Genomic DNA, 26,751 nt, shown 5'->3' with positions numbered 1-26,751 from the left:
TGGCCTTTTGTGCTGGTTAATGTGTCATTTAATTTTACATAATCTGCTGTTTAAACAAATACCAAAATTCTTTAATTTTATTATAATGGTTTTGGGAAAGATTTGGGAGATTTTTAGAAAGTGGAAAAAAGGAGGTGTGGGATATTTTTATCCAGAAATTAGTCTAGAGGAATTGTCATTTTTTATATTCTAAGACTATATCCTCTGATATCTTTAGGCATGCTAAATTAATAGATTTATAGTTATCTAGTCAAGACAATTTAAAGAATCTTGCATTAGAGCTTCAAAAATATATTTCCAGCATCTTTTGATAGTTCTGAAATTTGAGAGGAATTTTGTGTGTATGTGTGTGTGTGCTGGCATATTTGTAAATCTAAATATGGCATGTTTAAAGCATTATGTATGAGAGGTATACAGTGTACAAATAACACTCCATTATTAGCAGTAGGAAGATGGATACGTCAGGAATCAAGAAATCTACAGCTTACCTACATTTCTACCCTTTTATTTTTCATTAGTAAAGTAATATTTATATAATGATAGGCATTGGCTAAGATACAAAATTTGGATAATGTATTTCTTTTGTTCTCATAGATTTTTTTTATAGTAAGAGCATAACATAATATAAATAATTGAAGTTATGTCATAATCATTATTAAGTTATATAATAGAGTTATAAGCAAAGTTCTATACCTGAAGCAAAAAGAATCACCACTGATGAATCAACAAATATTATTAAGTGCTTACTGTTAGATGCCAGGAATTATGCTGAGTGCTGGTGATACTCTAAATGCTCTAAAATTCTCACTGGCTGTCCCTAAAATTCTCCCTCTTCAACTCTACCTCTAGCCTTCTTGACTTCCTTCAGTTCCCAGCTAGAATTCTACCTACTGTAAGAAGCCTTTTGAGGCAGTTAGGTAACCTAATGGATAGAACACTGAATTCAACACTTTATTAACTGTGTAATCCTGAGCAAATCATGTAACTGCTGTCTGCCTTAGTTTCAGTTATAAAATAAGGATCATAATAGTACTACCACCCAAGGTAGTTAGAATCAAATGAGATATTTGTAAAGCACTTAGCTCAGTGCCTGGTACATAGTGTTTAATAATTCTTTTCTTCCTTCTTAATACTGAATCCCTCTGAGATTATTTTAAATATATTCTGTGCATTTTTTGATATGGATTCTTTACATATTAAGTGCTTTAATTGCTTGTTGATTGATGTAACTACAATGAGTAAAATAATTCCCTCTCAAAAAGACTTTATGTGTACTTTTATCCTTTAGAACATAAAAATATATACATCATTAGTCTAAATGTAAATATATATACAAAGTAGTTTTATAAAAGATAGGGAGGGCATTTACAATTGGGAGCAGGGCATACAGATCAGAAAAGGCTTCATGCAGAATATAGAATTTGAACAGCATCTTAAGGAAAGAGACTCTGTGAAATAGAGAAAGAAAAGGACTGCTTTCTAAGCATATGAGATGGTCAATGTAGAAGTATGGATATAGGAGATAAAATGTTGGCATATATAAGTAGAAAGAAGCAAGATAGTGTTTAATTTTGACTTTAAAGAAAAGTAGTCATTTGTGATGGAGGTGGGGGGGTGAACTGTATCACATATTCAGTACTCTAGTTTCAAAGCTGTCCTACTTGTCTGTGTCTTTTACTGAATTATCTTCTGTTCCATTTTGTGCATTTTTAAAAAATGCTTGATTAACATTTTTTCTCTTTTTTTAATTGCTGTTTCTCCAGGTTACTCCTTCTTCACAGTTCCACCTACAAGAAATTTTTTTTTTTACATATTGCTTTATAATAAATAGACATTGACAAAAGCTAAATCTTTATATTGGTTTTGTGTGAATGTGTATACTTCATTATTCACTTTTAATCAGACAGAGTCAATTAGGTCACTGAATGACTAAATCCTATAAAACTTTTTTTTCCTCTTGCTATGTCCAGGAAGTGAGGTACCATGCTGTTTCCTAATAGTTCGTTTTGATATTTTTATTAACCTTAAAGTCAAAAGATCTTCCTTTTAGTCAATCAAGATTTCTATAAAAATAGTAACTTGCCTTCTTTTCTCTAAGCTTACCTTTTCCCCAGAGTATTGGCAGAAAAATTAACTTGACATTTTAGGGGGGGAGAAAAAAGGCAGTACTAGTTTAGTTTAAGCAATACAATTGTATTTAAGTGAACATTCTTATGTAATAGGTGATTTGTTTTCTGTCTCTGGTTTTTGTTGCTGTTTTCTTTGTTAGAATTCACAGTAATCTATTGTTTTTTCATTTTCTTTTTTATTATCATGTATTTGACCAACATTAATGAACACAGACCTTTCCATATATAAAAAAGAATAGAAAAAGATTTTCTCAGAGAGTTGCTATACTATCCTGCTTATCTGTGTCACCTAACGAACTTCCATATGATCTTTGATTATTACTTTAGAAATTCATCAGTGTTCTTTTCTTTCTGCCATTTTGTTTTTAGGTTTATGTACAAGTTAATAAGGAAGCAACAGATGATGAAAATGTGGAAAAATCAGCACGTGAATTCTTTCATCGACTGGAAGAAGGTGACAAGCAAGCACTTTCATTGTGGCAAAAATTTCGGGACTTGAGCATTAAAGAATATGTCCAGATTTACAAGGTATGTGGAGTCCACTCCTGACAGTAGTATGAAACATCATGAAATGGAGCCACTGCATTTATGTAAACCATAATCTAAGCACTTCCTTGAGTTACTTGTTACTATTAGATGACTTTGAGTGACATTGATTAAAACTTGAGCAATTTGAAAAATCCCTTTCCTGTTGTCCTGTAATTAAGCTTCTTCTCTCTTATCCTTTTGTTCCCCATCTTCCTTTTTTCTTTCCTTTCTTTCTCTTCCCCTTTTCTTTCTCTCACTTTTTTCTTCCTTTCTCCCTCTTGGAGTCGCTTCTGATACTTACAAACATAACCACTTTCTTATCAGACAGGGCTCCAAGAGTTGAATTTTGAAAATTTTTTTTCTCGAACCATGCAGATTATTAAATGGGTTCATTCCATTTTGTTTGCATGGTTACTATATCTGTATACATATAGTGTTTCATGGAATTACTTAAAGCCAGGACTTAATACATTTAAGAAATATTTAAGAATAGAATGCTTCAAAGAAAAGACAAAATGTCCCTATACGTTTCAGTTAACAAAAACATCATTGACCTTTGTTGTATGTCGTTTTTAACTTTCTTAACTATCACATTTCAATTGATCATCCATTTGTGTAGAGAGGAATAACTGCTTAAAGTTTCCCATTATCTGCTGAATGTTGGAGGGGATGTGGGAAAATCGGGACACCGATACATTGTTGATGGAATTGTAAATACATCCAGCCATTCTGGAGAGCGATTTGGAACTATGCTCAAAAAGTTATAAACTGTGCATACCCTTTGATCCAGCAGTGTTACTACTGGGCTTATATCCCAAAGAGATACTAAAGAAGGGAAAGGGACCTGTTCGTGCACAGATGTTTGTGGCAGCCCTCTTTGTAGTGGCCAGAAACTAAAAACTGAATGGATGCCCATCAATTGGAGAATGGCTGAATTGTGGTATATGAATGTTATGGAATCTTATTGTTCTGTAAGAAATGACCAGCAGGATGATTTCAGAAAGACTTGGAGAGACTTACATGAACTGATACTGAGTGAAATGAGCAGGATCAGAAGATCCTCATATATTTCAATAACAATACTATATGATGATCAATTCTGATGGACGTGACCCTCTTCAACAATGAGATGAACCAAATCAATTGCATTTGTTCAATAATGAATAGAACCAGCTACACCCAGCAAAAAAACTGTGGGAAATGAGTGTGAACCACTACGTAGTATTTCCAATCCGTTTTTGTCCTATTGCATTTTTTATTTCCTTCACAGGTTAATTGTATGTTATTTCAAAGTCTGATTCTTCTTGTGCAGCAAAATAACTGTATGGGCATGTATACATATATTGTATTTAACATACTTTAACATATTTAACATGTATTGGTCTACCTGCCATCTGGGGGAGAGGGTGGGGAAAGAAGGGGAAAAACTGGAATAAAAGGTTTTGCAATTGTCAATGTTGAAAAATTACCCACGTGGGGCAGCTAGGTGGCGCAGTGGATAGAGGACCAGCCCTGAAGTCAGGAGGACCTGAGTTCAAATGTGACCTCAGACACTTAAGATTTCCTAGCTGTGTGACCCTGGGCAAGTCACTTAACCCCAATTGCCTTAGGAAAAAAAAAAGAAAAGAAAAATTACCCATGCATATATCTTGTAAATAAAAAGCTATAATTAAAAAAAAAAAAGTTTTCCATTATCAGACCTCCAATACATTGGCTAATAAGATAAATTGTTCTTAAGGGAAACATTTGATTCTTATTTTTTTCCAGAATGTGAATCTACTACTTCTGTGGCATTCTTGACATAGCAATATAGAATCATTTTTCTTTTCTTTGGTAGATTAGAGGATCAGATTGATTTTTAGCTTTGTTTAAATGTAAATCAAATTTTCTTCATTTGTCTTTTTATGGGGCAGTAGGTCAACTCAGTCTCTATCTTAAAAAAAGTAAAATTTATCTTCTACCCTGATTTTTTGTTTCTGGAACTTTATAGAGACTAGGAGTGCATTTTGATGATTATTCAGGAGAATCATTTTATCGAGAGAAATCCCGGGAAGTCTTACAGTTGTTGGACAAGAAAGGACTCCTACAGAGAACAAAGTATGATCAATTTTTTTTTTTTTTTTTTGCTCATCATATAATATACTTTAAAATGTATGTATTCTTTTGGTCATAAAGTACCTTGGATTTTTCAGTGATTTCAAACATATACATATATATATATATAAAATAAACCAATAAAAAAAAAAGTAGATGTTATTCCTAAGAATTCTGAGAGGAGTAGATAAGAGGCATGGAGGATAAATTGCGAAAATAAAAATAGCTAACATAAAATACATTACATAAATACTGTTTCATTAGAATTTCACAACAGCTCTGTGGGCTAGGAATTGTTATTCCCCTTTTACAGCTAAAAAAGTGAGGCTTACCAGCTGTACCCAAAGAAAGAACACTGGGAAATGAATGTAAACTGTTTGCACTTTTGTTTTTCTTCCCGGGTTATTTTTACCTTCTGAATCCCATTCTTCCTGTGCAACAAGAGAACTGTTTGGTTCTGCACACATATATTGTATCTAGGATATACTGTGACATATTTAACATGTATAGGATTGCTTGCCATCTGGGGTAAGGGGTGGAGTAGGGAGGGAAAAAGTCGGAACAGAAGTGAGTGCAAGGGATAATGTAAAGAAATTTTTTTCAAAAGAAAAATTTTTTTTAAAAAGTGAAGCTTACATAGTTAAGTGACATTCCTATTATTACACACTTAGTAATTGTTTAGTTTGATCACAACATAGATTGCATGAAGGACAGTAAACAATCTTATATGAAGTAAAAAACTTATAATAGTCTTGAGGGGTAGGTTGGAGCCAGATTGTGAAGAATTTTAAATTAAACTCAAAAATATTTGTATTTGATTATAGAGATAATGGGTAGCCCAAGTCAAACTGTCTATTTTAGAGAACTTTATTTTATTCCTTTTTAGTTGATAATGACTGTTTTACCCTCAGGTACAGTGAAGGCTATAACATGATGAGAGATGTACTTTAGAAATATCACTCAGCAGTTTTTTTGTAGCATGGATTGGAGAAGAAAGAAATTTGAGGCAGGACACTAATTAGGAGTTTGTTGAGTTAAGAATCTGGGACAAAGATAAGAATCCAAACTGGGATGATGGCCTACTTGGAGAATTGATGGAAGAAAAGAGCTTGTAGGGGAAAAATATTCTGGAGGTAAATTGGGCAAGATTTGGCAACTGATATGTAGGACATGTAGGTTGAGGGAGTGCAGGGGGTCAAAGATGACCCTAACCTTAAAAGCCTGAGAGACTAGAAAGTTGTTCATATCCCTAGCAATAATAAAAACAAGTTCAGAAGATGAATATTGCTATAGATATGCTGAATTTAAGATGCCTTAGGGGACATGCATTTCTAAATGTCTAGGAGATGATTAATGATGCTGGACTGGAGCACAGAAAAGACTGAGGCTCAATAGAGATCTAGGAATAGAGATCAAAATTAAACCTAGGGAAACTGATCATGTCACTAAGATAAAATGAATAAAACATAAGAGAAAAGGGCCCCGGGCATTTGGATATTAGATATAATTGGAGAAGGTGATAGGATAGTGATGCTACAGAGAAAAAAAATAAGCATTTATATAGCATCTCTTATGTGCCAGGCCCTCTGCTAAAATACTTTATAAAATTATCTCATTTGTTACAATGTCCCATGGAAGTAGATGCTGCTATTACAGAGGAGGAAACTGAGGCATAGGATAGGTGGTCTGCCTAGTGTAAGTACTTTGAACTCAAGTATTCCTGACTCCAGCACTATATCTACTGCTTTACTTATCTACCTTGAACTTAACTTCCATTTATATTTTGGGGTGTGGGTGTGAGTGTCTTGTATATACATAATTATTTATAATCTGACCTCCCCATTGGACTGTGAGCTTTCTGACTGCAGGACCCATGTTTTTGCTTTTTTATTACCAGAGTTTAGCATATAGAATATAGTAAGTATTTAAAAATTGCTTCTTGATATTCTTCTGAGTGATTCTAATAACTATTTCATAAGGTTGTTATAAGAATCAGTTGTACTAATATATTTTAAAATGCTCTGTAAATTATAAAGCATTACACATTATTCTGTAAAAAGTAAAACATTATTTGGATGCCATTATTAAATTGTGAATGTTAACAAATTACAAATAATAATATATCATTGCTATAAATAGCTTAGTTTGCTATATTAGGTAGAAACATATTCAATCAGTTCCACTGACTCCTTATTACCTCCAGCATCAGATTCAAAGCCCTCTTACATCCAAAGCCCTTCAAGACTTAAAACCCTCTGTACCCACTCCCCTTTCCCCAAACTTTCCATTCTCCTGTTTTACATTCTTTATCCCTAAATACTCTTTGATTCATTGATGCTAATCTCTTTACTGTTCCTAGAAAAAGTATTCTCCCTAGCTTCAGATTTTTTTTTTTTTTTTTTTTTGGCTATTCCTTATTCCTAGAACACTTTCCTCATCTTCCAACTGATTTTCCTGTCCAATTAATAGCCTACTTTCTACAGGAAGCTTTCTTAATTCCTCTTAATTCTAGTGCCTTCTTTTTGTAAATTATTTCCTATTTTTCCTGTTTGTAACTTGTTAACATGTATTTGTTTGTTTACATGTTTACATGTATTTTGTTTCTCCCTTTAGATTATGAACTCCTTGAGGGCAAGAACTGTCTTTCATATTTCTTTGTATTTCTAGCACTTAGTACTGTGCATAGCATCTAGAAGGAGCTTGAAAAATGCTTATTGACTGACTGGAAAGAGATCTAGACTTAGTATTAGAAGATCTTTTTCCCCCTAATCCAAACTACCATTTTCTATTTGTATTTGGAGACAAAGCCCTTAATCTGTATGAACTTTGGTTTCCTCATCTTTAAAAATGGAAAAATGGAATGAATACACACACACATATATGTATGTATATACTTATTATATTATTTTGGTTTTATTATATTTTTATAATACATAATAATATTAAAATAATAATATATTATTATATATTATTATTTTAATATTATATAAGTTAATTTTAGCAGTACATAATCGAAGTGAATTAATGTGTAAAGAAGTCATTAAGCATGTCAGTCCCATCCTCAGTTAACTCTAGTGGCTCCTTATACCTCTAGGATCAAGAACAAATTTTTTGTTCAACATTTAAAATCCTTAACAACCTGGGCCCAACTTGTCTTACTATCTATACTCCTCCATTATGGATACTACAATCTAGCAAAATTGACTTTAATGCTCATGTTTCACATCTCCGTGCCTTTGCATGCAATGTCCTCATTTTTGCTTCTTAACATACATAGTTTCAAAGCTAAGCTCAAACAATACTTTCTATATTATCTTCCCTGATCCTCTCCATTAATATCTCTCCCTATTACCATTAAGAAAAATATACATTGAATATGCCTATATGCATGTATTTTCCCCCCTAATAGATTGTAAGCTCACTAAGAACTGGTGTGCATTCTGTGTTTTTATTTCCATTCTCTAGTACTGTAACTTATAACAAGCATTTATTAAATACTTGTCAATGGGTTTACTGGTTTTAGTTAGTACTTTAACATTTGTTAATACTTTGGAGTAATGATGAAAATCAGTACAGTATTGATTGTTAGATATTATAATCATTGGAAAAATTGAATTATTTTGCCTTGTACATTATCTTTCTTACAAAATTTGGTTGCTATATTAGACAAATGGGAAATTTTAAGAACAGTATGTTTTCTTAAAAAAAGTTAAATTTGTTGATTTTGTTTTGACTTTACAACAGACATTTGGTGACAAATAGCCAAATCACCTTACAAAATACATTCTCTGAAAGCTAGTTTATTTATCATTAATAGAAAGGCTTTGTCTTTCACCTTCAGTAATATGGTACTAACTGATCACAGTCTTATTGTTTCTCAGAATTGACTTGATTACATTGTAGTCATTGTTTATAGTCATCTGGTCTTATTTTCCGCATTGTACATTATTTCGTGTAAGTCCACATAAGTCCTTCACAATTTCATATTTATTCCTTACAGCACAATATTCCTTTAAATAATAGTTAATAAGAGTAATAGCTAATATATAGTACTTATTGTGTGCCAAGTAATTATCTCATTTGATCCTGACAAAAACCCTGTGAGGTAATTACTATTATTCCTTTTAGATAAGAAAAATGAGGCAAATAGTGCTTAAGAGACTCATTCAGGGTCACCCAGATATTAACTATCTGAAGTATCTTAATAATTGCAACTAAAATTGATTATTATTGAGGATTTCATGTCAGAAAGATTTTTAATTTGGGGGTGGAAAGAACCTCTACAGGCTTTCAGATTTCTAAGAGCAAATGGAATTTTATTCTATTAAACAATTAATTTTATTCTATTAAACCATATATGTTGTATTTCATAGTTGCATATATTATTTCAGTGCTTTCCTTTTTTGCATTTCTAGAAAAGGAACAGCCATAGTAGATCTCTCGGGAAAAGGAGACCCTTCCTTAAGCTGCACTGTAATGCGAAGTGATGGGACTTCTCTTTATGCAACCAGGTTGGTATCTTTTTCAAGAATGGTCTCAGGATGTATATATGTTTTGACATATTTTTAGGTCAGTAGTATAATGTGAAATCCTAGGCTCATACATACACTGAGAACTAGAAGGTACTTCACAGGCCATTTGCAAAAAGCCTGATAGGTTATTTTTTTTACCTTAGAATATAAAATTCTACAGACATGTTTTATTACCATTAAAATCAAGGATTATTTTTCATGGAAAGGTTAATTGTCATCAGAGCAGGAAATATATATATTTTTTACTTTGTATCCTTTACTCTAAACAATGCTTCATACTGTAAGTAGTTTGCTTAGTAAAAGCTTATTTAGTAGTTGATGTGAAAGATACTGGCTTAAATCTCCTGGGATGTCAAAGTATTCTTTGTAGTTCAACAACATCAGATTTCCCTATGCATTGTCTCAGTAAATTATGAGTTATAATAAATACGTCATGTTTCAGTAATAAGTGTCCAAAAATTAAGCACTAAAGGCAATCCTAATAGCAATCAGCAAATGTTTTATTAAACACCTACCATGTACCAGAGATTGGGCATTGGGGTACAAAAAGAAACAGTCTCTACCCTCAGGCAACTTACATTCTATTGGGGATACAACATGGACTTAAGTATGTATATAGATAAAGATAGATTGTGTATGTATGTTAATATGTACATACTAATTTTTAGCGGGGGCTCCAGGGATGAGGGGGTGAGAGGACAAGAAAATTTTTCATGTAGAAGATGGGGCTTGAGGTAAGTCTTAAAGGAAAAAGGATTCTAGAAGATAGAAAAGCTAGATATATCGCAAAAGAAGATGGGAGTGTATTGTGTAAGGAAGAGCATGAAGACCACTTTGATTGCATTGTAAAACATATGTCTTCAAAGATGTTGGAGCCAGCTTTTGAAGGACATCAAATTTTTATTTGGCATAAAATGTTTGTCAAAGTTGAAAGTATATGAGGCTAATAAAACTTATTGGGTTATCTGATATTGGTATTTTCAATTAGCTATTTTTTTTTTTTTAAGATCAGACCTATATTTTATCAGTGTGGGCACCTCACAAGCAGGAGCTTCCTTTTCTTAGTGCAGGTTGATTTCATCCCTCTAATTTATCTTAAGCTGGGATTCCTGAGAGATTAAGTGACTTCCCCAGAACATGTAGAAGATCACAATTTCTCTCTTTACTCTGTCATGTTGGATTTCAATATGTACTGAAGCAGCCACATCTAATGAGAAAAGCAGCATATTACATCTCAAGGAAAGCACTATGCTAGGAGTTAAGAAAACTAGGTTCTGGCTTCATCTCTACCAACCATTACTAGCTGAGGATTTTGAGGAAGGTGTATAACTTTTCTGGGTCTCAGATTACTAATCTGAAAAGTTTAAATATTGAGTTTTAAAATATTTCTCAAGTTTCACCAATTAAAAAAAAGTTCTGTGAATTTAAAATACCTTTTCTTTCCCATGCCATTTATCTTTTGATTTTTATTAGGTTTCTATTTATTTTGTCTTTACCTCTCTTTTTGAAATATCTTCTGTATTATCTGCCATTTTAATAAAAGATTTAAGAATATGTCACGTTAACCAAAAACCTCTTTAAAGTTCGCAGTTTGGAATTCATTTCTCATGTCCATTGTGAATATCAACTTTGTTCCATATAGTTAATCATAAGTGAGGTCTTTGCAAAAGAAATTTATATTCAATCATATTCAATTAAGAATGCCTACTTTTTCTAATGACACAAGATTAAAAGTCATTGTTAATACTGGCAAAATAGTAGTTTAGTAATTGAATGAATAGTTTCCCTTCCCCCACCCACTTTTTTTTTGGTAATTTCTAATAAGTTTCTATTTCCATATTTGTCAAAGAAAAATCAGAACAAAGGGGAAAAAACACAAGGAAAAAAAATAGTATGCTTCAATCTGCCTTCAATCTCCATAGTTCTTTCTCTGGATGTGAGTGGCATTTTCCATCCCAAGTCTGTTAAAACTGTCTTGGGTCACTGTATTGCTGAGAAGAGCTAAGTCTGTCAAAATTGATCATCACACAGTTTTGCTGTTACTTTATATAATGTTCTTCTGGTTCTTTTCACTTCATTCAGCATGTGAGTCTTCCCAGGTTTTTCTGAAATCAGCCTGCTCATCATTCCAGTATATTCAAATACACAACTTATTCAACCATTTCCCAATTGATGAGAATCCACTGAATTTCCAGTTCTTTGCCTCACCACAAAAAGAGCAAAAATGGCAGATATTTTTTGTACTTGTGAGTCCTTTTTTCTCTTATGATCTCTTTGAGATACAGACCCAATAGAGGCACTGCTGGATAAAAAGGTACACACAATTTGATAGGCCTTTGGACATAGTTATAAATTGTTCTCCAGAATGGCTGGATCTGTTTAGAACTCCACCAATAATGAATTAGTATCATTGTCTTTTTCTGTCATCTTAGCCAATCTGATAGATATGAAGTGATACCTCAGAGTTGTTTTAATTTATATGTTTATTATTTTTATATATATAATTTATATATTTCCAATTAATATCCTTCCTTAAACAGTCCCCTACATAGTAAATTTGAAGGGAACTAGATTTGCAAATGGTGGTACATATGACATTCTTAAGAAACTTCTAATTTATTACTTCATTTTTCAGAGATCTTGCAGCTGCTATTGATCGAATGAACAAATATAATTTTGATTCAATGATATATGTGGTAAGTAAACAAAATAAAAAGTAGAAAGCTGGAATTCCTTCCTCATAAATATCAATTATGCAGGAGGGCCTCTAGAGGCATTCTGGAGAGCAATAAAAGAGATTAATATGTATCTAGTGTATTAAATTGCTACAAGAACAATGTAATACTAAGCATATTTAGACAGCAATTTTTATAGAAAGCTTTACAAAAGTAATACCTTTTGCTCATTAAAATGAAATTTTACTGCACTTTGAAATAACATTGCAAATATATTATCTTTGCCATTTTATCCTGGTAATACTATAGTTTTACTCTCCAGCAAGAATTTTTAATTAGAAGTATACTTTCATTCTCCCCTTAGAGAGGGAATGGCTTCATTGAGTTTTTAAAAAAAAAATAGGCTGATAACTGTATTTCTGTCCTTTGTATCAATGTAGACTATCTTTTGTAAAATTTTGTATTTTATTCATTAAAAGTGGGGTTCCTAGACTTAACCAGGGAGTTAAAAGGGGGTCCATGATATAAAAATGGTTTAGAATTTCTGCTCAGTTAGAAACTGTACTATAACAGAGTTTCACCTGAATGAATGAATCTTTTATATAATTTCAGCCCAGTTAGTCTTCATTCTTATATCTTGACCATTCTCAAAGCTCCCTTCATTGCTCCAGTTTCTCTCCTATTGCCATTCCCAAAAGAGTCTGCCTTTAGCACTAAAACTTCAGAACTGCATTACTGTGTTCTCCTTAAAAATGTAAATCTTAAAGGTTATATATTATCCATGTTTACTGTCTCTGTAGAGTTTCATGGTTTTTGTCTTGTTTCTCCCATCATACTTTGTAATCCACATTGGTACACTGGATGTATATATTCACAGTTATCTGCTTATTAATACAGTGATTTTTGTCATTGTTACTATTTAGTGGGATGTTAAATTTAGTTTCCTGTTTTAAACTTGAAATGCCCCTTTTTCTAAGTTTATTTTCTTTTCAAGACAGATAAGGGCCAACAAAATCATTTCCAGCAAGTATTTGAAATTCTGAGGCTAATGGGATATGAATGGGCAGAAAGGTAATTTTTTCTATATTTCTAAGCTTTGGATAGCAAACAAGGCTAATCTTAATTAGCTAAACTAATCTTTGCTAACTTGTTAAAAATTTGAAGTCAAACTTTAGTTTTTAGGTAAAGAACTTTTCTATATAGTTTGAGCATTTTAAATTTTGTGTTTATCTTTTTTTTTGTTTAATGTGGCCATATTTTTAACTTCAAAATATTTTTATTATCATTTGTTTTATCACCTGCATTTCCCAGTACAAAAAAGGAGCCATCTCTTATAACAAGGGGAGAGGGAACAATTCAATAAAACCAACTATATCAGCCAAGTGTTTGTAATGTTCACTGTCTACCTAATTCTTCATCTGTACTTTTATTAGTCTATTTAATGAATAGAGAATGGGTGAAGATTCATTTTCCTTTATCTTCTTTGGGACCAAGAATGTCATTAAAATTGCATAGCATTCAATTTCAATCTTTTTGTCAGTCTTTTCATTTACATTGCTGTAGTCATTTTTTCTTGCATATTTAGTTTCATTTAGAATTCATATGACTTATTCATCAGTTTTTTGTTTTTTGGGTTTTTTTTACATTATAGTAGTAGATTATTCATGTACCAGTTAGTTAAATGTTCCCTGATTGATGGGCCTCTACTTTGTTCTTTGCTATTACTAAAATCACTCCTATAAATAATTTGATGTATATACCACCTTTCTTATCGCTTACCTCTTTGAAAATAAATGTCTAGGAATATCCTCTCTAGGCCAAAAAGTATATTTTAGTCATTTTCTTAGTGTAATTCCAAATAACTTTCCAGAGTGGTTGGACAAATTCAAGTTAATGCATCTGTTCCATCAGCAATTTCTCCAACATTGATTATTCCCATCTCTTGTCATCTTTCCACTTTCCACTATCTCTTTGCCATCAGTAACCTAGGTTACTGATATCTAAGGACTATTTTGATTTCCAGTTCTCTTATTATATTGCTTTGGAATAGACTTTCATATATCTTTTTAATAATTGGTAATTCTTTTGAGAACTGTTTGTTATGCTTTGATTAAGTTATTAATTTACATGAATTTGACTTATTACTCTCAATTGCTTGATTTTTAAAATTTTCATCTCTTTACCCACGTACATGGAGTAATTATCCCTTCATATAAGGAATGTATTATTTCAGTGATTTGATGACCCATTTTAAGTGAGCAGGGTTTTATTCAGTTGTCCAATCAGTTTCTTCTGCTATTTTCTGAAATGGGATTATTGAAAACTTTGATTTCTGCATGTTAAGGACAGTGTTTTCTAATTCTTTTAAATTACTTTAGTTGTCTGTTCTAAATAAAAGATATGAAAGTTCAGCTCCTATCTATCTCCCTCTCCAGGTGTCAACATATTCCCTTTGGAGTAGTACAAGGAATGAAAACTCGAAGAGGAGATGTTACTTTTCTGGAGGATGTTATAAATGAAACTCGTTCAAGGATGCTAGAAAATATGGCTTTTTCCAAGAGTGAGTTTACATCTTTTTAAATGTTGTTATACTCAAAATTGATCTGTTATGATTACTACATTAAAGTGTATTATTTAGCATAGTTCTCTAAGTATAAGGAGTAACTTCTATCAGTTCAAGATTATCCAAAATCTTCCAGATTAGCTCAAGAAGTTCTTATAAGTAACAAACTCTAAACTCACTCTGCCACACCTTTAGAGGAAACCTTAATTTCCACATAAGCATAAAGATTATATGGTTCCATTCTGTTTGTCTTAATTTTATCTTTTCTCTTGGAAAAACAAGTAACTGCTATGTTATTTTAAGAGAGTTAACAAAAAAGCAGTTTGAGGAAATAAAAATAGTAATAGTTTACTTATCAATGAATACTGGTTCCAATTCCTAGCAATGAAATGTGATTTATTAAGTAGAATCAAGTTGGCCTAATATAAGGAAGTAAATAAATTACTTAGTGTAGATCTATTTGCTCTTGCTAATTTCATATTCTTTGCATATATTTTAGGCAGACTACATTCTCCACTTAAATTGTCTGACAGTATCATGTATATTAAATCCACTAGCTTTTGTGTGTCAATATTTTATAGCAACTAAAGAACTGGAAAATCCACATGAGATTGCAGAGAGAGTTGGACTTGCGGCACTCATTATTCAGGTCAGTTGAAATGATGCATCCCCTAATCAAAAATTGACACTTTTAAAAACCTTTCTTAAGTTGTTAGAAATAAAGCTGCAGAGTTCTTTATCCTTTCAGGACTTCAAAGGTTACCTGTTATCTGATTATAAGTTTAACTGGGACCGCGTTTTTCAGAGTCGAGGTGATACAGGTGTTTTCCTGCAGTACACACATGCCAGGTTGTGTAGGTAAGCTGAGGCTCCTGGGAAAGTGTCCCTCTTCTCTTTTTCTTGCTTCCTTCCCCCAAATTATAGTAATCTTCTGTTGTATCCTTCTAAGACCAGGTTCCTTGCAGTCTGTGTTTCTAAATTTTTATTCACCGTTTTTGGGTGTGGACTAATAGCTAATAATTGATGATAAAATAGCTGCTGTATGTGATTTTTATTGTATGTGGTCGTTATGTTTTGGAGCACATGATTTAGTCCATTGTATCTTCAAATTCATATTATTTGTTATTCCTACATCTTGAAAAATATAAAAAATGTTGAGTTGCTCACTTCCCCTCAAATGGCCATTCTTTTAATAGCAGTAGTAATCAATAATGGAGTAAGAGAAAAAAATGGAAATGAGAAGATTAAAATGAAAGATAAAGTCAAGCAATTAAATTCCTAATTTAAAAGCTAAAGTAGTAAAGCAAATGTTATTTGTGTCCTAAACACATGGCAATTCATTTACCTTTAGTTTATCACATTTCTTAATTAGAAGCATGTCTAGGTCTTAGAAAGCATTAAAAATAAAATTTACAAAAATTATTTGTACAAGACCCTGAGGCAGAAGAGTTTTCTAAGTCAAACAATTCCATCCATCAGAGCTTGGAGTGCGCTCTCATTCAGAATGCCTGAGCTGTGTGGGGGGAATCCTTGATGGCAAACTCCCTACCTGCCCCCAAGCAAGTATTGGATTGGAGAGTTCTTCAAGCAAAACAAACAAATAAAAACAGCAGTGTTACTTTTCCTTGACTTCCCTGATTTCAAAACCATTTTCACTTCTTCTTCTCTTAGTTATTAACATTTAACATCTTGTATTCCAATTCAACAAACAAATATTATCACCTGCTATTTGTGAAATGTTATGACAGACATCAAAGATACAAAGTCAAAATGAAAAGCAGTTTCTACCCTCAAGTAACTTGCATTATATTAAGGGATACAAGACATAAGCAGATAGAAATAAAGAAATTGAAACATCAGTGAGCGTTAAAAAGAAGACAGCTCAGGAACATCTTAGAAAGCACTTGGGCTGAACCTTGAAGAAGTTAGGGATTCTAAGTTGTCCCAAAGAAGAGAACAACCTGTACAATATTTTGAGGCTAGAGATGGGTTGTGAAATTAGGAAAATAACAAGTAGGTGATAACAACAACAGAAGAAAAACATATTGAAGAAATATGAACAGGCAAAGAGAAAACAATTTTGCTTTATGCAAATGACTACTTAGAGAACCCTAATTGATAATTAAATTGAATTGAGTAATTAATTGAAACAGTAGTGTTAGCAAATTTGCAGTATTTTTTAAAATCCTCAAATAATTAGTATTTCTCTATATTACCAACAAAATCTAGTATGAAGGAAAAAAGAAATTCCATTTAAAATAACTACAGAATAAAAAAAAGTAGCTATATAGTATATAAAATATTTGGAAGTCTATACCAGACACTCATAGAAACTATGTAAATAAATTACAAAATACAAATTACACTCAAAAATTTATACTTAAATAACTGGAGAAATTATTGCTTGTGGATAGATCCTACCTAATCTACTTGTAGATAGTCCTACCTAAATCATTTTGCTTATTTAGTGCCATACTAATTAACCTACCAAAGAATCACTTTATAGAACCAAGAAAAATAATGAAATTCATCCAGAGGAGCAAACGATCAAAAATCTCAAGAGAAATAATGAAAAAGGTAGAGAAAGATGTCTATCAGTCCCATATCTCAAAACAACTACAAAGCAGCATTCATAAAAATAATTGGTTAAGAAGTAAAAACATACTTCAGTGAAACAACATAACCCAATAGCTTAAAGACCCATAAACCTAAAGATCCCAACTATTGGAATAAAAGACTCATTAATCAATAAAAACAAACTTGGCAAACTTGCAAAGTTTGACAAGTTAATTAGATCCATACTTCATACCATACACCAAGAAATGCTCCAAATGAATATACATGAGATAGACATAAAAAGGACACATCAGAAACAAGTTAAAAGACCAAGAATTTGCCTTTTCATTTGCATGGATAGAAGAAGGGTTCATAATCAAACAAGGGATAGAGATATGATCACAGAAGATAAAAGAAAAATTTTATTGCATAAAATTAAAACTCTATGCACAAACAAAATCAATGCAGCTAAGATTAGAAGAGCTGGAGGCTTGGGACTAGAGAAATTTTTAAAGCGAGTTTCTCTAATAAAGGTCTAAATTTTCAAAATACCTCATTGAAGATACGCATTGAATTTATGTAAACCATTCCCCCGGGTGATAAGTTGATAAGAAGAAATACAATCTTACAGCCTTATGAAAAAATACTCCCAATCACCAGAAAGAAGAGAAAGGAAAGTTAAAGTAACTCTAAGTTTTCACTTTCCACCCATCAAATTGGCAGAGTTAAATGTTATGACATAGAATTAAGGTTGATAACAAATAGTGAGAAAGATAAGGAAAAAGAAGCACATTAATACATTGTTAGGGGAGTTGGAAGGTGGGAAAGGAGAGGATAGAAAATAAATGTTTGTTAATTGAAAAAAAGTCCTTCAATGTTTCAAAAATGTGATGCCTGTTCTATAACTTTTTGACATTGTTTAATGTTTTCCTCATTTCTAATTTTCCTAAGTTTCTAACATATAGTAAGTTCTTAATTATTTCTTAAATTGAGCTTATTGTAATATTTCCCACTAGCAAATAAACTATGGTTATCTTTAATTCCAATGCATTCTTTTCCTTCTGATTTGCTTTTTTTGAATTGTAGTTTAGAAGAGACATTTGAAAGTGGTCATCTGAGAAACATTAAGGCAGCTTGCTTACAAGATCCACAGTCTGTTTCTATACTCCAACATCTCCTCAGGTAATTTTCATTTTAAAAATGTATGTTTCTGTTAGTTGAAATCACCAATAGTGATGTTAAATATAAGTAGATCATTTCCATTTCCCATTTCTAAGAGTGCTATACCAAAAACTGTCATGAGATTATCTACCTTTTTTTAAAATTTCAAGTACATTTTTAAAACACTAGTTCATCCTTTCCTAATGGGGATATGCCTTTAAGTAGGATTATTTATTATTTCTTACAAGTTATTGTCATAATAAACTATCTAAACCATATCAGCTCTAATGGGTGTTGAGCTCTTGTATGTGTTAAACTAGTTTTCCCATTTAAAAATCAAACATAGTGTATTCTAGAAAAGAGAAAATGCTGTAAATGTCCAGAACAATGCTCCTTTCTCCTAACAGTTATCTTGAGAGAATGACTTCCTTGCTGCCAATGGGTTTCCCTCTACAGGAACCGAAAAAAAATTATACTAATAGTATACAGTTAGAGCAGTGACTTTTTATACGGGTAGGAAAAATATAGCTTTCACAAAATACATAAGCCAGTTTACAACCTGCCCTTTGGCATAATGCTAAGTCTCCATGAAGCCAAAATAAATTGCTAATTGATTGTTTCAAGAATCCTAATTAGCTTAGTTTAGTACTTCTAGCAGTAGTTTCTGTGGTTCATAGAATTTTCTCCCTTAAAATGAAAAGAACTGATTACATTCTCCTAGTTAAATTACTACACTTACTGTCAAGTCTTTCCAAATGAATGATTCTCTGGTAAATCGGTATCTACTTTAGAAAAAAACAAAAAAAAACCCAAATATGCCCCTACATAGAATCATGTATCCAAAACATTGCAGGATGTTCCTTATAGTTGATGGTGAGGTATTAACAAATCTTTTATATCATTGTCCATCATGAGTTGGTTGGAGTGAGGAGCAAAGTAGCTTCCCAGCTTTCTCCTTTCTTGTACAAGCACAAGCAGCAGACCTTCTTTCAAAGTTGGTCATTTTAAATCACTTCACTGGGGTTCCAATGGAAATAGTTATTGCTGGGGACAAAAGTGTTATCTGTTGCCTTTGTTTCTAGAGCTATACTTTGGGGTATTTGAACACTATAACTGGTTTATAGGACAAAAGAAAGAAAAAGAAAGGGAGAAGAGAATTGTACTTTCCCCATCACTTTTTCTCATCAAAATAAAAGCCTTTTCATGGCACACTGAGAAACTTTGCAGTGCACAGGTCATCCCTTGCACAAGTGAATAATCATACTAGGATTTGTGTCAAAAGAGAGAATGTAAGGGCTTCACTTTATTATTCATGATCTGAATTGCTCTCCTAAATTTTAAATCATGTGGTAGGTACAATAAACAAGCTAATATTCATTTAGAGTTTTTGTTCAGTATTTCCTATGTTGGGGGTCTCTTGCAACAATGAAGTAGATTTAAAAAAAAAAAAAAACATGGCTGAAAGCTAAAATAGGCCCTAACATAATGACAGTGATTCTTCTTTGAATCAATTTTTTTTTCATCTTTTTTTCTTAGGTATGATGAGGTGCTTTATAAATCCTCTCAGGATCTTCAACCCAGGCATATTGTCAGCTACCTTTTAACACTGAGGTAATGAGACACAAAAATATGAGACCCAATTGACCAGATCATGATGTTGGGTGGGTCTAATCTTGCTTCCAGTGACTGCCTGATATAATCTCAGATGACAGTCTTAGAAAATCTCAGACCCTTCATGCCCACTAAATTCTTACTTTGAAACACTTTCATCCTACATGTCACTATCCTAGAGAATACTCAGATTATAGATGTATTTTCTTAAAGCCAAAGTCTATAGTTTTTCCAGGAATCTTTCAATCAAAGTTCTCTGGTAAAAGTCCTTTAGCTTAGATGTTCAGAGGATATTCTTAAAATCATGGAGGTGGAAGATGGTATTTATTTCATCTTTGCAGTTAGATAAATTTATGTTATAATGTCTTTCTTTGCATTCTACTAAAGATAATCATCTATCAGAATCACCTAGAATATTATAAAATCTTGAACAAATTTTGAACAAAAATTTGATCCAATCTTGTGAAAAATAATCATTCCTTACCATAAAAACAGTATTACAGAAAAGGCAAATATTTTGGTACATCTCGTTTATATGAATATATTTCTTGTTCTTTTCTCATTAACTTTTTTTTTTCTTAATCCCACTTGGTAGTTAAAATTTAACATCTAACATTTAGGGAGTTAGGCAAAGCCTAACAGATTATGAACAATTTTTTTTTTAAATTAACTGCTACTTAAGGATGATTTACATAGTCAGAAGCCTTGATATAAGTGTTTCTTACCTAAACAATCTCAGAGAAGCAAATGTTTTGGTTTTTTCCTGGAGTTTTTGGAAATGAGAAGAGTAAACTATGGAGGAAAAAAGTAGCTTGCTTTTTGAAATAGGCTGAAAACTAAATTGTAGGTAACTGGTTCAACAAACTTAAACTGGCTAGGTAAGTTGTTCCATTTTTTAATTGGGGTAGAGAGAAACCTGCACAAAGATAAGAGTAGCTCATTACCTTTCCAAAAAGAACTTACTGATTTTTCACTTTGGAAAAAAGAACATTGAACCCAGGGAGGACAGTTTCTAGTCTTAGTTCTTCCAAAGCTGTTGTAGATTTGTCAAGTCATTTAATATCTCGACTAGTTCCCTTTTCCCAAAAAATGAAGTTCTTGAAATTACATCAGTTTCTCAAGCTATTTGGTGAAAATTGAATAGTAGTTTTGGGAGGGGGGAAGGAAAGTCATGGCTAGTCAATTTTCAGTATGAAAATTATGTAGTGAGAATAGAAGTAGGATCATTTTTTTTTTCATGAAAGTAAATATAATTATATAATTTTGATTTCACTCAAAAACCTCTTGATTTATAGGGATGTCAGCAGTTATGGGCTGAAGAATATTCAATATCATTATAAGTTTATTTCTAATGAAAATACTCATTGAAATGCTCCATATGATAACTAAATTTTTCTCTTTTCCTTTTTCAGTCATCTTACAGCTGTGGCTCACAAAACATTACAGATAAAAGGCAGACTCCCTGAAGTAGCTGAGGTATATACTTTTGTCATTTGGGTTTTTCTTTTTCTATTATTTTCTACCTTCTACTGCTTTTCAGCTCAGTTTCAGTTAATACAATAGAACTGAAAATCAGTACAGATTTTTCTAAAATAATTCTGTCCATATATTATTTTCTGTGTCTTTCTATGTTTTTGAAAGCATAGTTTTTTCTTCTGATATTGGGAAACATATTCCAATAGCTCATAGTTCAAGAATAACAATATTATTTCAACAGGGCTATTTAATTTTTGTATTGGAAATTGATCCCCTGACTTTTTTTTTTTTTTTGCAGCTATCAGTTCATCTTTGCTATTTGCTATTTCACAAAAATCTCTTTACCAAGTCCAAATTATCAGCAACTTTTCTACAGATAAAACAACTATTAATACTTTGACTTTTGTTTTATAGGCCAGACTTCATCTATTTAAAGCTGTCCGTTCTGTCCTAGCCAATGGAATGAAACTTCTTGGAATCACACCTGTATCTAGGATGTAATTTGTAAGGAAAAAAACATTGGAATCCTATATTTAAATTGAAAAGGAATTTAATATAAATTTTTGCCAGAATCCATTTTTATAAGTCTGAATTTGTTTAAGAATTCTTACCTATATTTTATTCCTTTAATTTTTTTTTTTTTAGCAAAGGAAAATAACTGCTTACCTTTCTTTTCCACTTCATCACAAAGACCATGAGACCATTCTATCTAATTCAACTATTAATCTCCTGTAAGTGCTGTTTCTCCCCAATGGAATAGAGTCCTTTGAGTATAAGAATTGTACATTCAGTGAATGGCACAGTATTTTGCTCATAGTAAATAAATCCTTAATAAATTGCATGTTGATTCACTGATCCTAAGTAGCAAGAAAACTAAGACACATGCAATAAACACCCATACATGTTTATGAATTGGGCTCAGACTATATATCTATAGACTTAAGTCTATAGTTCAATCCAAATTCAATTTCAAAATTATGTACGTGTACAGTCTGGGCACAATTTCAAACTTTTTTACAATCTCTAATAATTAAATGGTGGGAAAATGAGATACAGTAATTCAGATAGCCCAGATACTAAAGCATCTTATTGATCTTATAATTTCTTTTCAAACAAAATTTGTGTTTATCCCATATCTGCATACAGTGGTTATACTATATACTTTCTCAAAATGTGAAATGCCTGGCAGCCTAGTTTAGTTGGCCCTTAAAAAGCATGCTAAGAACAGTTAGGATAATGAATAGACAGCCTAGGAAGAAAAAATGCCATGTATAATAATGAGAGAGTATTTTCTTAACATTCTTAAATGATAAATATATATTCTTTCACACTCTTCATGCATTCTTTTTCCCTCCCTCCCTCTCTCTAAAGATTAGGCATAACAATTATGTAAATAAATTAGGTTTATTGCTGAATTCCCCATGAACATTATGGAGATTTAAAAAAAAAAAAAAACCACTCGTTTCACAAATTACTCTTGGTGAGTCCAACAGCTGATCATTTTATAAAAAGAGTACAAAAGTGATGTAAAAAATTTTTATGAAGAAAAATTGGGATTGAGATTACTAATGGCACAGATACAGTGCTAAAGAAGCACTAAGTCACCACCTAGATATATTTAAAGTCACAAAGTAGACTCAGTCTAAGAAGAAATAACAAGTTTCTGAATTGACCTATCCTGCATATGCATCCTTCATACATCCATCATCTTCAGGAGATTTACGCCTCTGTTGAAATAAGATTATATGCATTGCAAGGAGGAGAGGAATTTTCTCGTCCCCTAATATCTGACCAAAAATTCCATTAGTGCAGGGAAAAAAAAAAAAAAACTTTGGCACTTTAAAACATCATCTAGAACCACATCCCACATTTTTTTTAAAGCACTAAAATTCTTTTTATGTACATTATGTACAGCAATTCCAATTTTCCTAAAATTGTACAAAATGAGCCCCTTTGCATGTTGGCAACACATTCCATTACTAAATAGCAGTTCTCATGCCATACATTCATTTTTTTGTTTTGTTAAAGCTACCTTCTAGGATTAGCTTAAGGCTGTAGTTATTTTTTTCTGTTGTTGTTTGTTGTTTGTTTTAATCTTAGAAATAGTATCACAAGTGAATGAGTTTCTCTTTTGAAGTGTTGTCTTCCCCTTGGATTACTGTTGTATCTTGTCTGGGTAATCCATAAAGATATATTGAAACACACACAAGAAGGGTACCCAAAGCAAAGTTGAGTGCTGAAAGGAAATAAAACAATTTCATTACTCAATTCCCAAGACACATTTTTCACTGAACATTTAAAAAAATCTTTTGTGTAATTTCCAGATTTTTATAAAGCATTTGTAATTTGGCTTTAATAACTTAATACCTTTAAAATAATCATTGGTCCACCAATAGCCAACTAGCACCTGAAGGCACTCAGTTTTCCAAGAACAATATATTTTGATCCTTGTACTACACCACAAATCTTAAAATAGTTGTGCTTTGATACTTCATATCTATGTGATTTTAGGCAAGTCACTTAAATCCTATATGCTATAGCAACTTTTTAGAACTATTTCTACAAAGTCTAATTACTGGAGCTGACTACACTGACATCAGTCTAGTCTTTTCCATCTTAAACCTGGATTCCAACAAATAAAATGAACCATCAGTGGCCAAGACACAGAATTTTAAAACCAGCAAATGTGAAAATCCAACAAGGTTCATTTTGGTTAGATTTTTATGCTGAAAATAGTTACACTCATAGGATAAAACTTACTGTTTTACCATAACACTTGGCCATCTTCAAAACTGCCATCCATTAAGTAGAGATTAAAAAGAGAAAATGATGTGACGGTCTGTTTACTTTTCTTGAATTTAACTAGGTTATAAGCAAAAGCTATACCTGTCAGCTATTACATTACCTCTAGGGGCAAGCATTCTTATTAGTACAAAATAACTAAATTGTTTTCAAACTTGCTCAAATATTTCTTTGTTGTGAAGATGAGGTAATAGATAAGAACTCTGATTAAAACTACATTTGAAAAAGGAATAAAAAATGGTATAAGAAACAGCTTACAACACTGAGTAACAGTGGCTTCAGATAGTATCTAAGGGTCAGGAAGACCTGAATTCAGTTCCTGTCTGATGTATCTTTTGTCACCTGGATAAATCACTGTAACCTCTCAATATCCTAACCAATCAAGATCAGAAATTTCAAAAAGATAACTTCTCTTATTTAGTAGAGGACCTTTCTTTGTTCTGAACTTCCTGTACCGGTGAAATTAGAGATCTTCTAACAAATACCTGAACTATGAAAATAACAATCAGTCTCTATAAAACTTTTATTCAGGATTTCCTTAATGTGGAAATTAATCTATAATTTGTATAAATCTGTAAATTTTGTATAAATTAATCTAGCATTTCATCACTATCAAGAGCCACCTGGTATATTTATGTCAATACATTAAAAATTGTCCAATTCTCTTCCTTTTCTTACTATGGGATTTCACGTTATCAAATTAATCTGTGCTATCATAACACATATCCAGGAAGGGAAATTATTACAGCATAACATTTATTTGAAATGTCAGCCTTGTTGTTTAAATAATTCAGAAGCTGTTTTAATATTGTGGACTATAGAAAGAACTTATTAAATGCATTCTATGGCAGTGGTGACAAAATGCCCTTAGTGATTAGGAATTGTATATTGTTTATTTTTATATATCGTATTTTAAAATGACATCTAAAAACATATCTAAAAGAGAAAATAAAATTCTAGTTATGTTGTTTTTCCAAAAGCCTCTGGTTATTAGTTCAAGACATTCGAAGAAAACAAGATTTAAAGATTCAGAGTAAGGTGACGAATTCACTTTTCTATTTAATTTTTTTCAATGATTCAAGTTAAACTGTACCACTGACTAAATTGGACATTGCAAAAAACATTTCCTTGTGACCACTTTTTACTCACCATTATGACAGCAATGGTCATAAGCCTCTAGGATGTCTCATTTTATACCTGAGGAAGAAGCCAAGACCCAGACAGGAAGGGACTTGTCTGAGGCAAGAAGCAGAGCCAGGATGAATCCAGATCTCTTACTCCGGATTCAGAGGTTTTTTTTTTTTTTTTTTTTTTTTTTACTACACTAATTTTATTTATATTGTACTGTGTTGGTGAGAGATGGAAAAGAGGCAAAAACAGTTTAACTTTGCAACCAAAGTTTCCCTGAAGCTCTCAAATTTAGAAGATTGGAAGCTAGCCCATGATGTTTTTTTTGCTTCTAGGATAGCAATTCATTTGTGTAATCCAAATATTCTTAGCTGTTAAAAGCAACAAACAGCTAATCTTAAAATTAGATGTGAAAAAGCATCAGTAAATCTAACATACTTATCTGTAACCCAAACAGCAGGACTGAAGCAACAGTAGAAAGTACAATGGCTGCGGCTGCAGAGAATCCCTTCATGATGTTGTCTGTGTATTTTACCACAATGGATGTATAGAGTCCTCCAACACTAGCAAGCACTGGGATATAAACAGAAGTAAAATCATCATTAAGCAAAACATTCTGTGGTGTAGTGAATTTTCAGAGATATTTTATCTTCAGATTTTAGGTAACTTCTGGCAAGCATGTCAATGAAAATTAAATTATTGTTTCTAATAAGATTTCCTCTTAGATGCCTAAGGGTACTATATAACCTATTGCTGAATATACAGAGAATTTCCCTTTAATAAGCTTTAACTATGAAGACTAATTGGTTGGAGACAGTTATACCACTAAAGTATGTCACTAAAATCAAAATTATGTTCCTTAAGTAGTATACACAAAGATAATTTCAAAATACTGTGAAACTTTAAAATTGACATTTAACAAGATAAACTAACTCGAGATACTTACAGATAACAAACCAGACATAGTATGTATAGCCAAAGAAAAATCCTTTTTCTATAACTTCATCTCCATCTGACATGTAGACGGCAGCTAATGTCACCACAATTCCAGATAAATACATCTGAATATTTCTCACCCATAAGGAAGTATCTGAACTCTTTAAAACTTTTTCAAAATATACTCCTGAAAAAAAATTTCAAATAACAAATAAGACAAATCCAAAAGAAAAAACATTAACTGACAAGCAATAATAGTTTCGAATAATTAAACTGCCTCTAGCACTTGTAACGTGATGCCATACAGTACATACTGCATATTTTTATCTGGGGCACAGGTATCATACATGCAGCCCAAGCTAGATTAAAATGTAATTAGGAAATATTGGACAAAATAAATAAAAGTACAATAAAATATAGTAACAGTACATTTTAAAACTAAGTTGGTATGCAGCCTATAGAGATCCATGTGTAGTATTCCCAATTCTATTCGAGTAATACCACTGATAGAAATCCTAGGGGATTTCTGACTTCTAGATTTCTATCTTCTTAAATTACCT

The 26,751-nt window shown here is 32.0% G+C and overlaps 2 protein-coding genes across 7 annotated transcripts in view; one reads left to right on the top strand and one right to left on the bottom strand.

Moving 5' to 3' along the window:
• The window catches only part of RARS2 (arginyl-tRNA synthetase 2, mitochondrial), a 94,325-nt gene that overhangs the window by 36,752 nt on the left and 30,822 nt on the right, over positions 1-26,751 (top strand). For 2 of the 6 annotated variants that reach the window (XM_051997377.1, XM_051997372.1), the window contains 12 exons: positions 2,499-2,657; positions 4,648-4,754; positions 9,167-9,262; positions 11,919-11,979; positions 12,953-13,029; positions 14,394-14,518; positions 15,079-15,170; positions 15,270-15,379; positions 18,164-18,259; positions 19,775-19,849; positions 21,262-21,325; positions 21,740-22,166. In XM_051997377.1, the coding sequence (XP_051853337.1) occupies positions 2,499-2,657; positions 4,648-4,754; positions 9,167-9,262; positions 11,919-11,979; positions 12,953-13,029; positions 14,394-14,518; positions 15,079-15,170; positions 15,270-15,379; positions 18,164-18,259; positions 19,775-19,849; positions 21,262-21,325; positions 21,740-21,826 (1,149 nt within the window). In that variant the 3' untranslated portion in view covers positions 21,827-22,166. Of the gene's footprint in view, positions 1-2,498; positions 2,658-4,647; positions 4,755-9,166; positions 9,263-11,918; positions 11,980-12,952; positions 13,030-14,393; positions 14,519-15,078; positions 15,171-15,269; positions 15,380-18,163; positions 18,260-19,774; positions 19,850-21,261; positions 21,326-21,739; positions 22,167-25,712; positions 25,812-26,751 lie in introns of those variants that run through there. The other 4 variants (XM_051997375.1, XM_051997373.1, XR_007953585.1 and 1 more) reach the window with 4 other exon arrangements.
• SLC35A1 (solute carrier family 35 member A1) overlaps positions 22,711-26,751 on the bottom strand; it is a 45,434-nt gene continuing 41,393 nt past the window's right edge. Inside the window, exons 6-8 of the mRNA XM_051997378.1 lie at positions 26,202-26,378; positions 25,694-25,828; positions 22,711-23,561 (exon numbers count right to left, since the gene is read on the bottom strand). Coding sequence (XP_051853338.1) covers positions 23,434-23,561; positions 25,694-25,828; positions 26,202-26,378 — 440 coding nt within the window. The 3' untranslated portion in view covers positions 22,711-23,433. The remainder of the gene's footprint in view (positions 23,562-25,693; positions 25,829-26,201; positions 26,379-26,751) is intronic.

The sequence above is a fragment of the Antechinus flavipes genome, chromosome 4 (assembly GCF_016432865.1).
Source record: "Antechinus flavipes isolate AdamAnt ecotype Samford, QLD, Australia chromosome 4, AdamAnt_v2, whole genome shotgun sequence".
Lineage (NCBI taxonomy): Eukaryota > Metazoa > Chordata > Mammalia > Dasyuromorphia > Dasyuridae > Antechinus > Antechinus flavipes.
The sequence above is the reverse complement of the archived record's forward strand: the minus strand, read 5'-3'. Positions and strand labels throughout refer to the sequence as shown.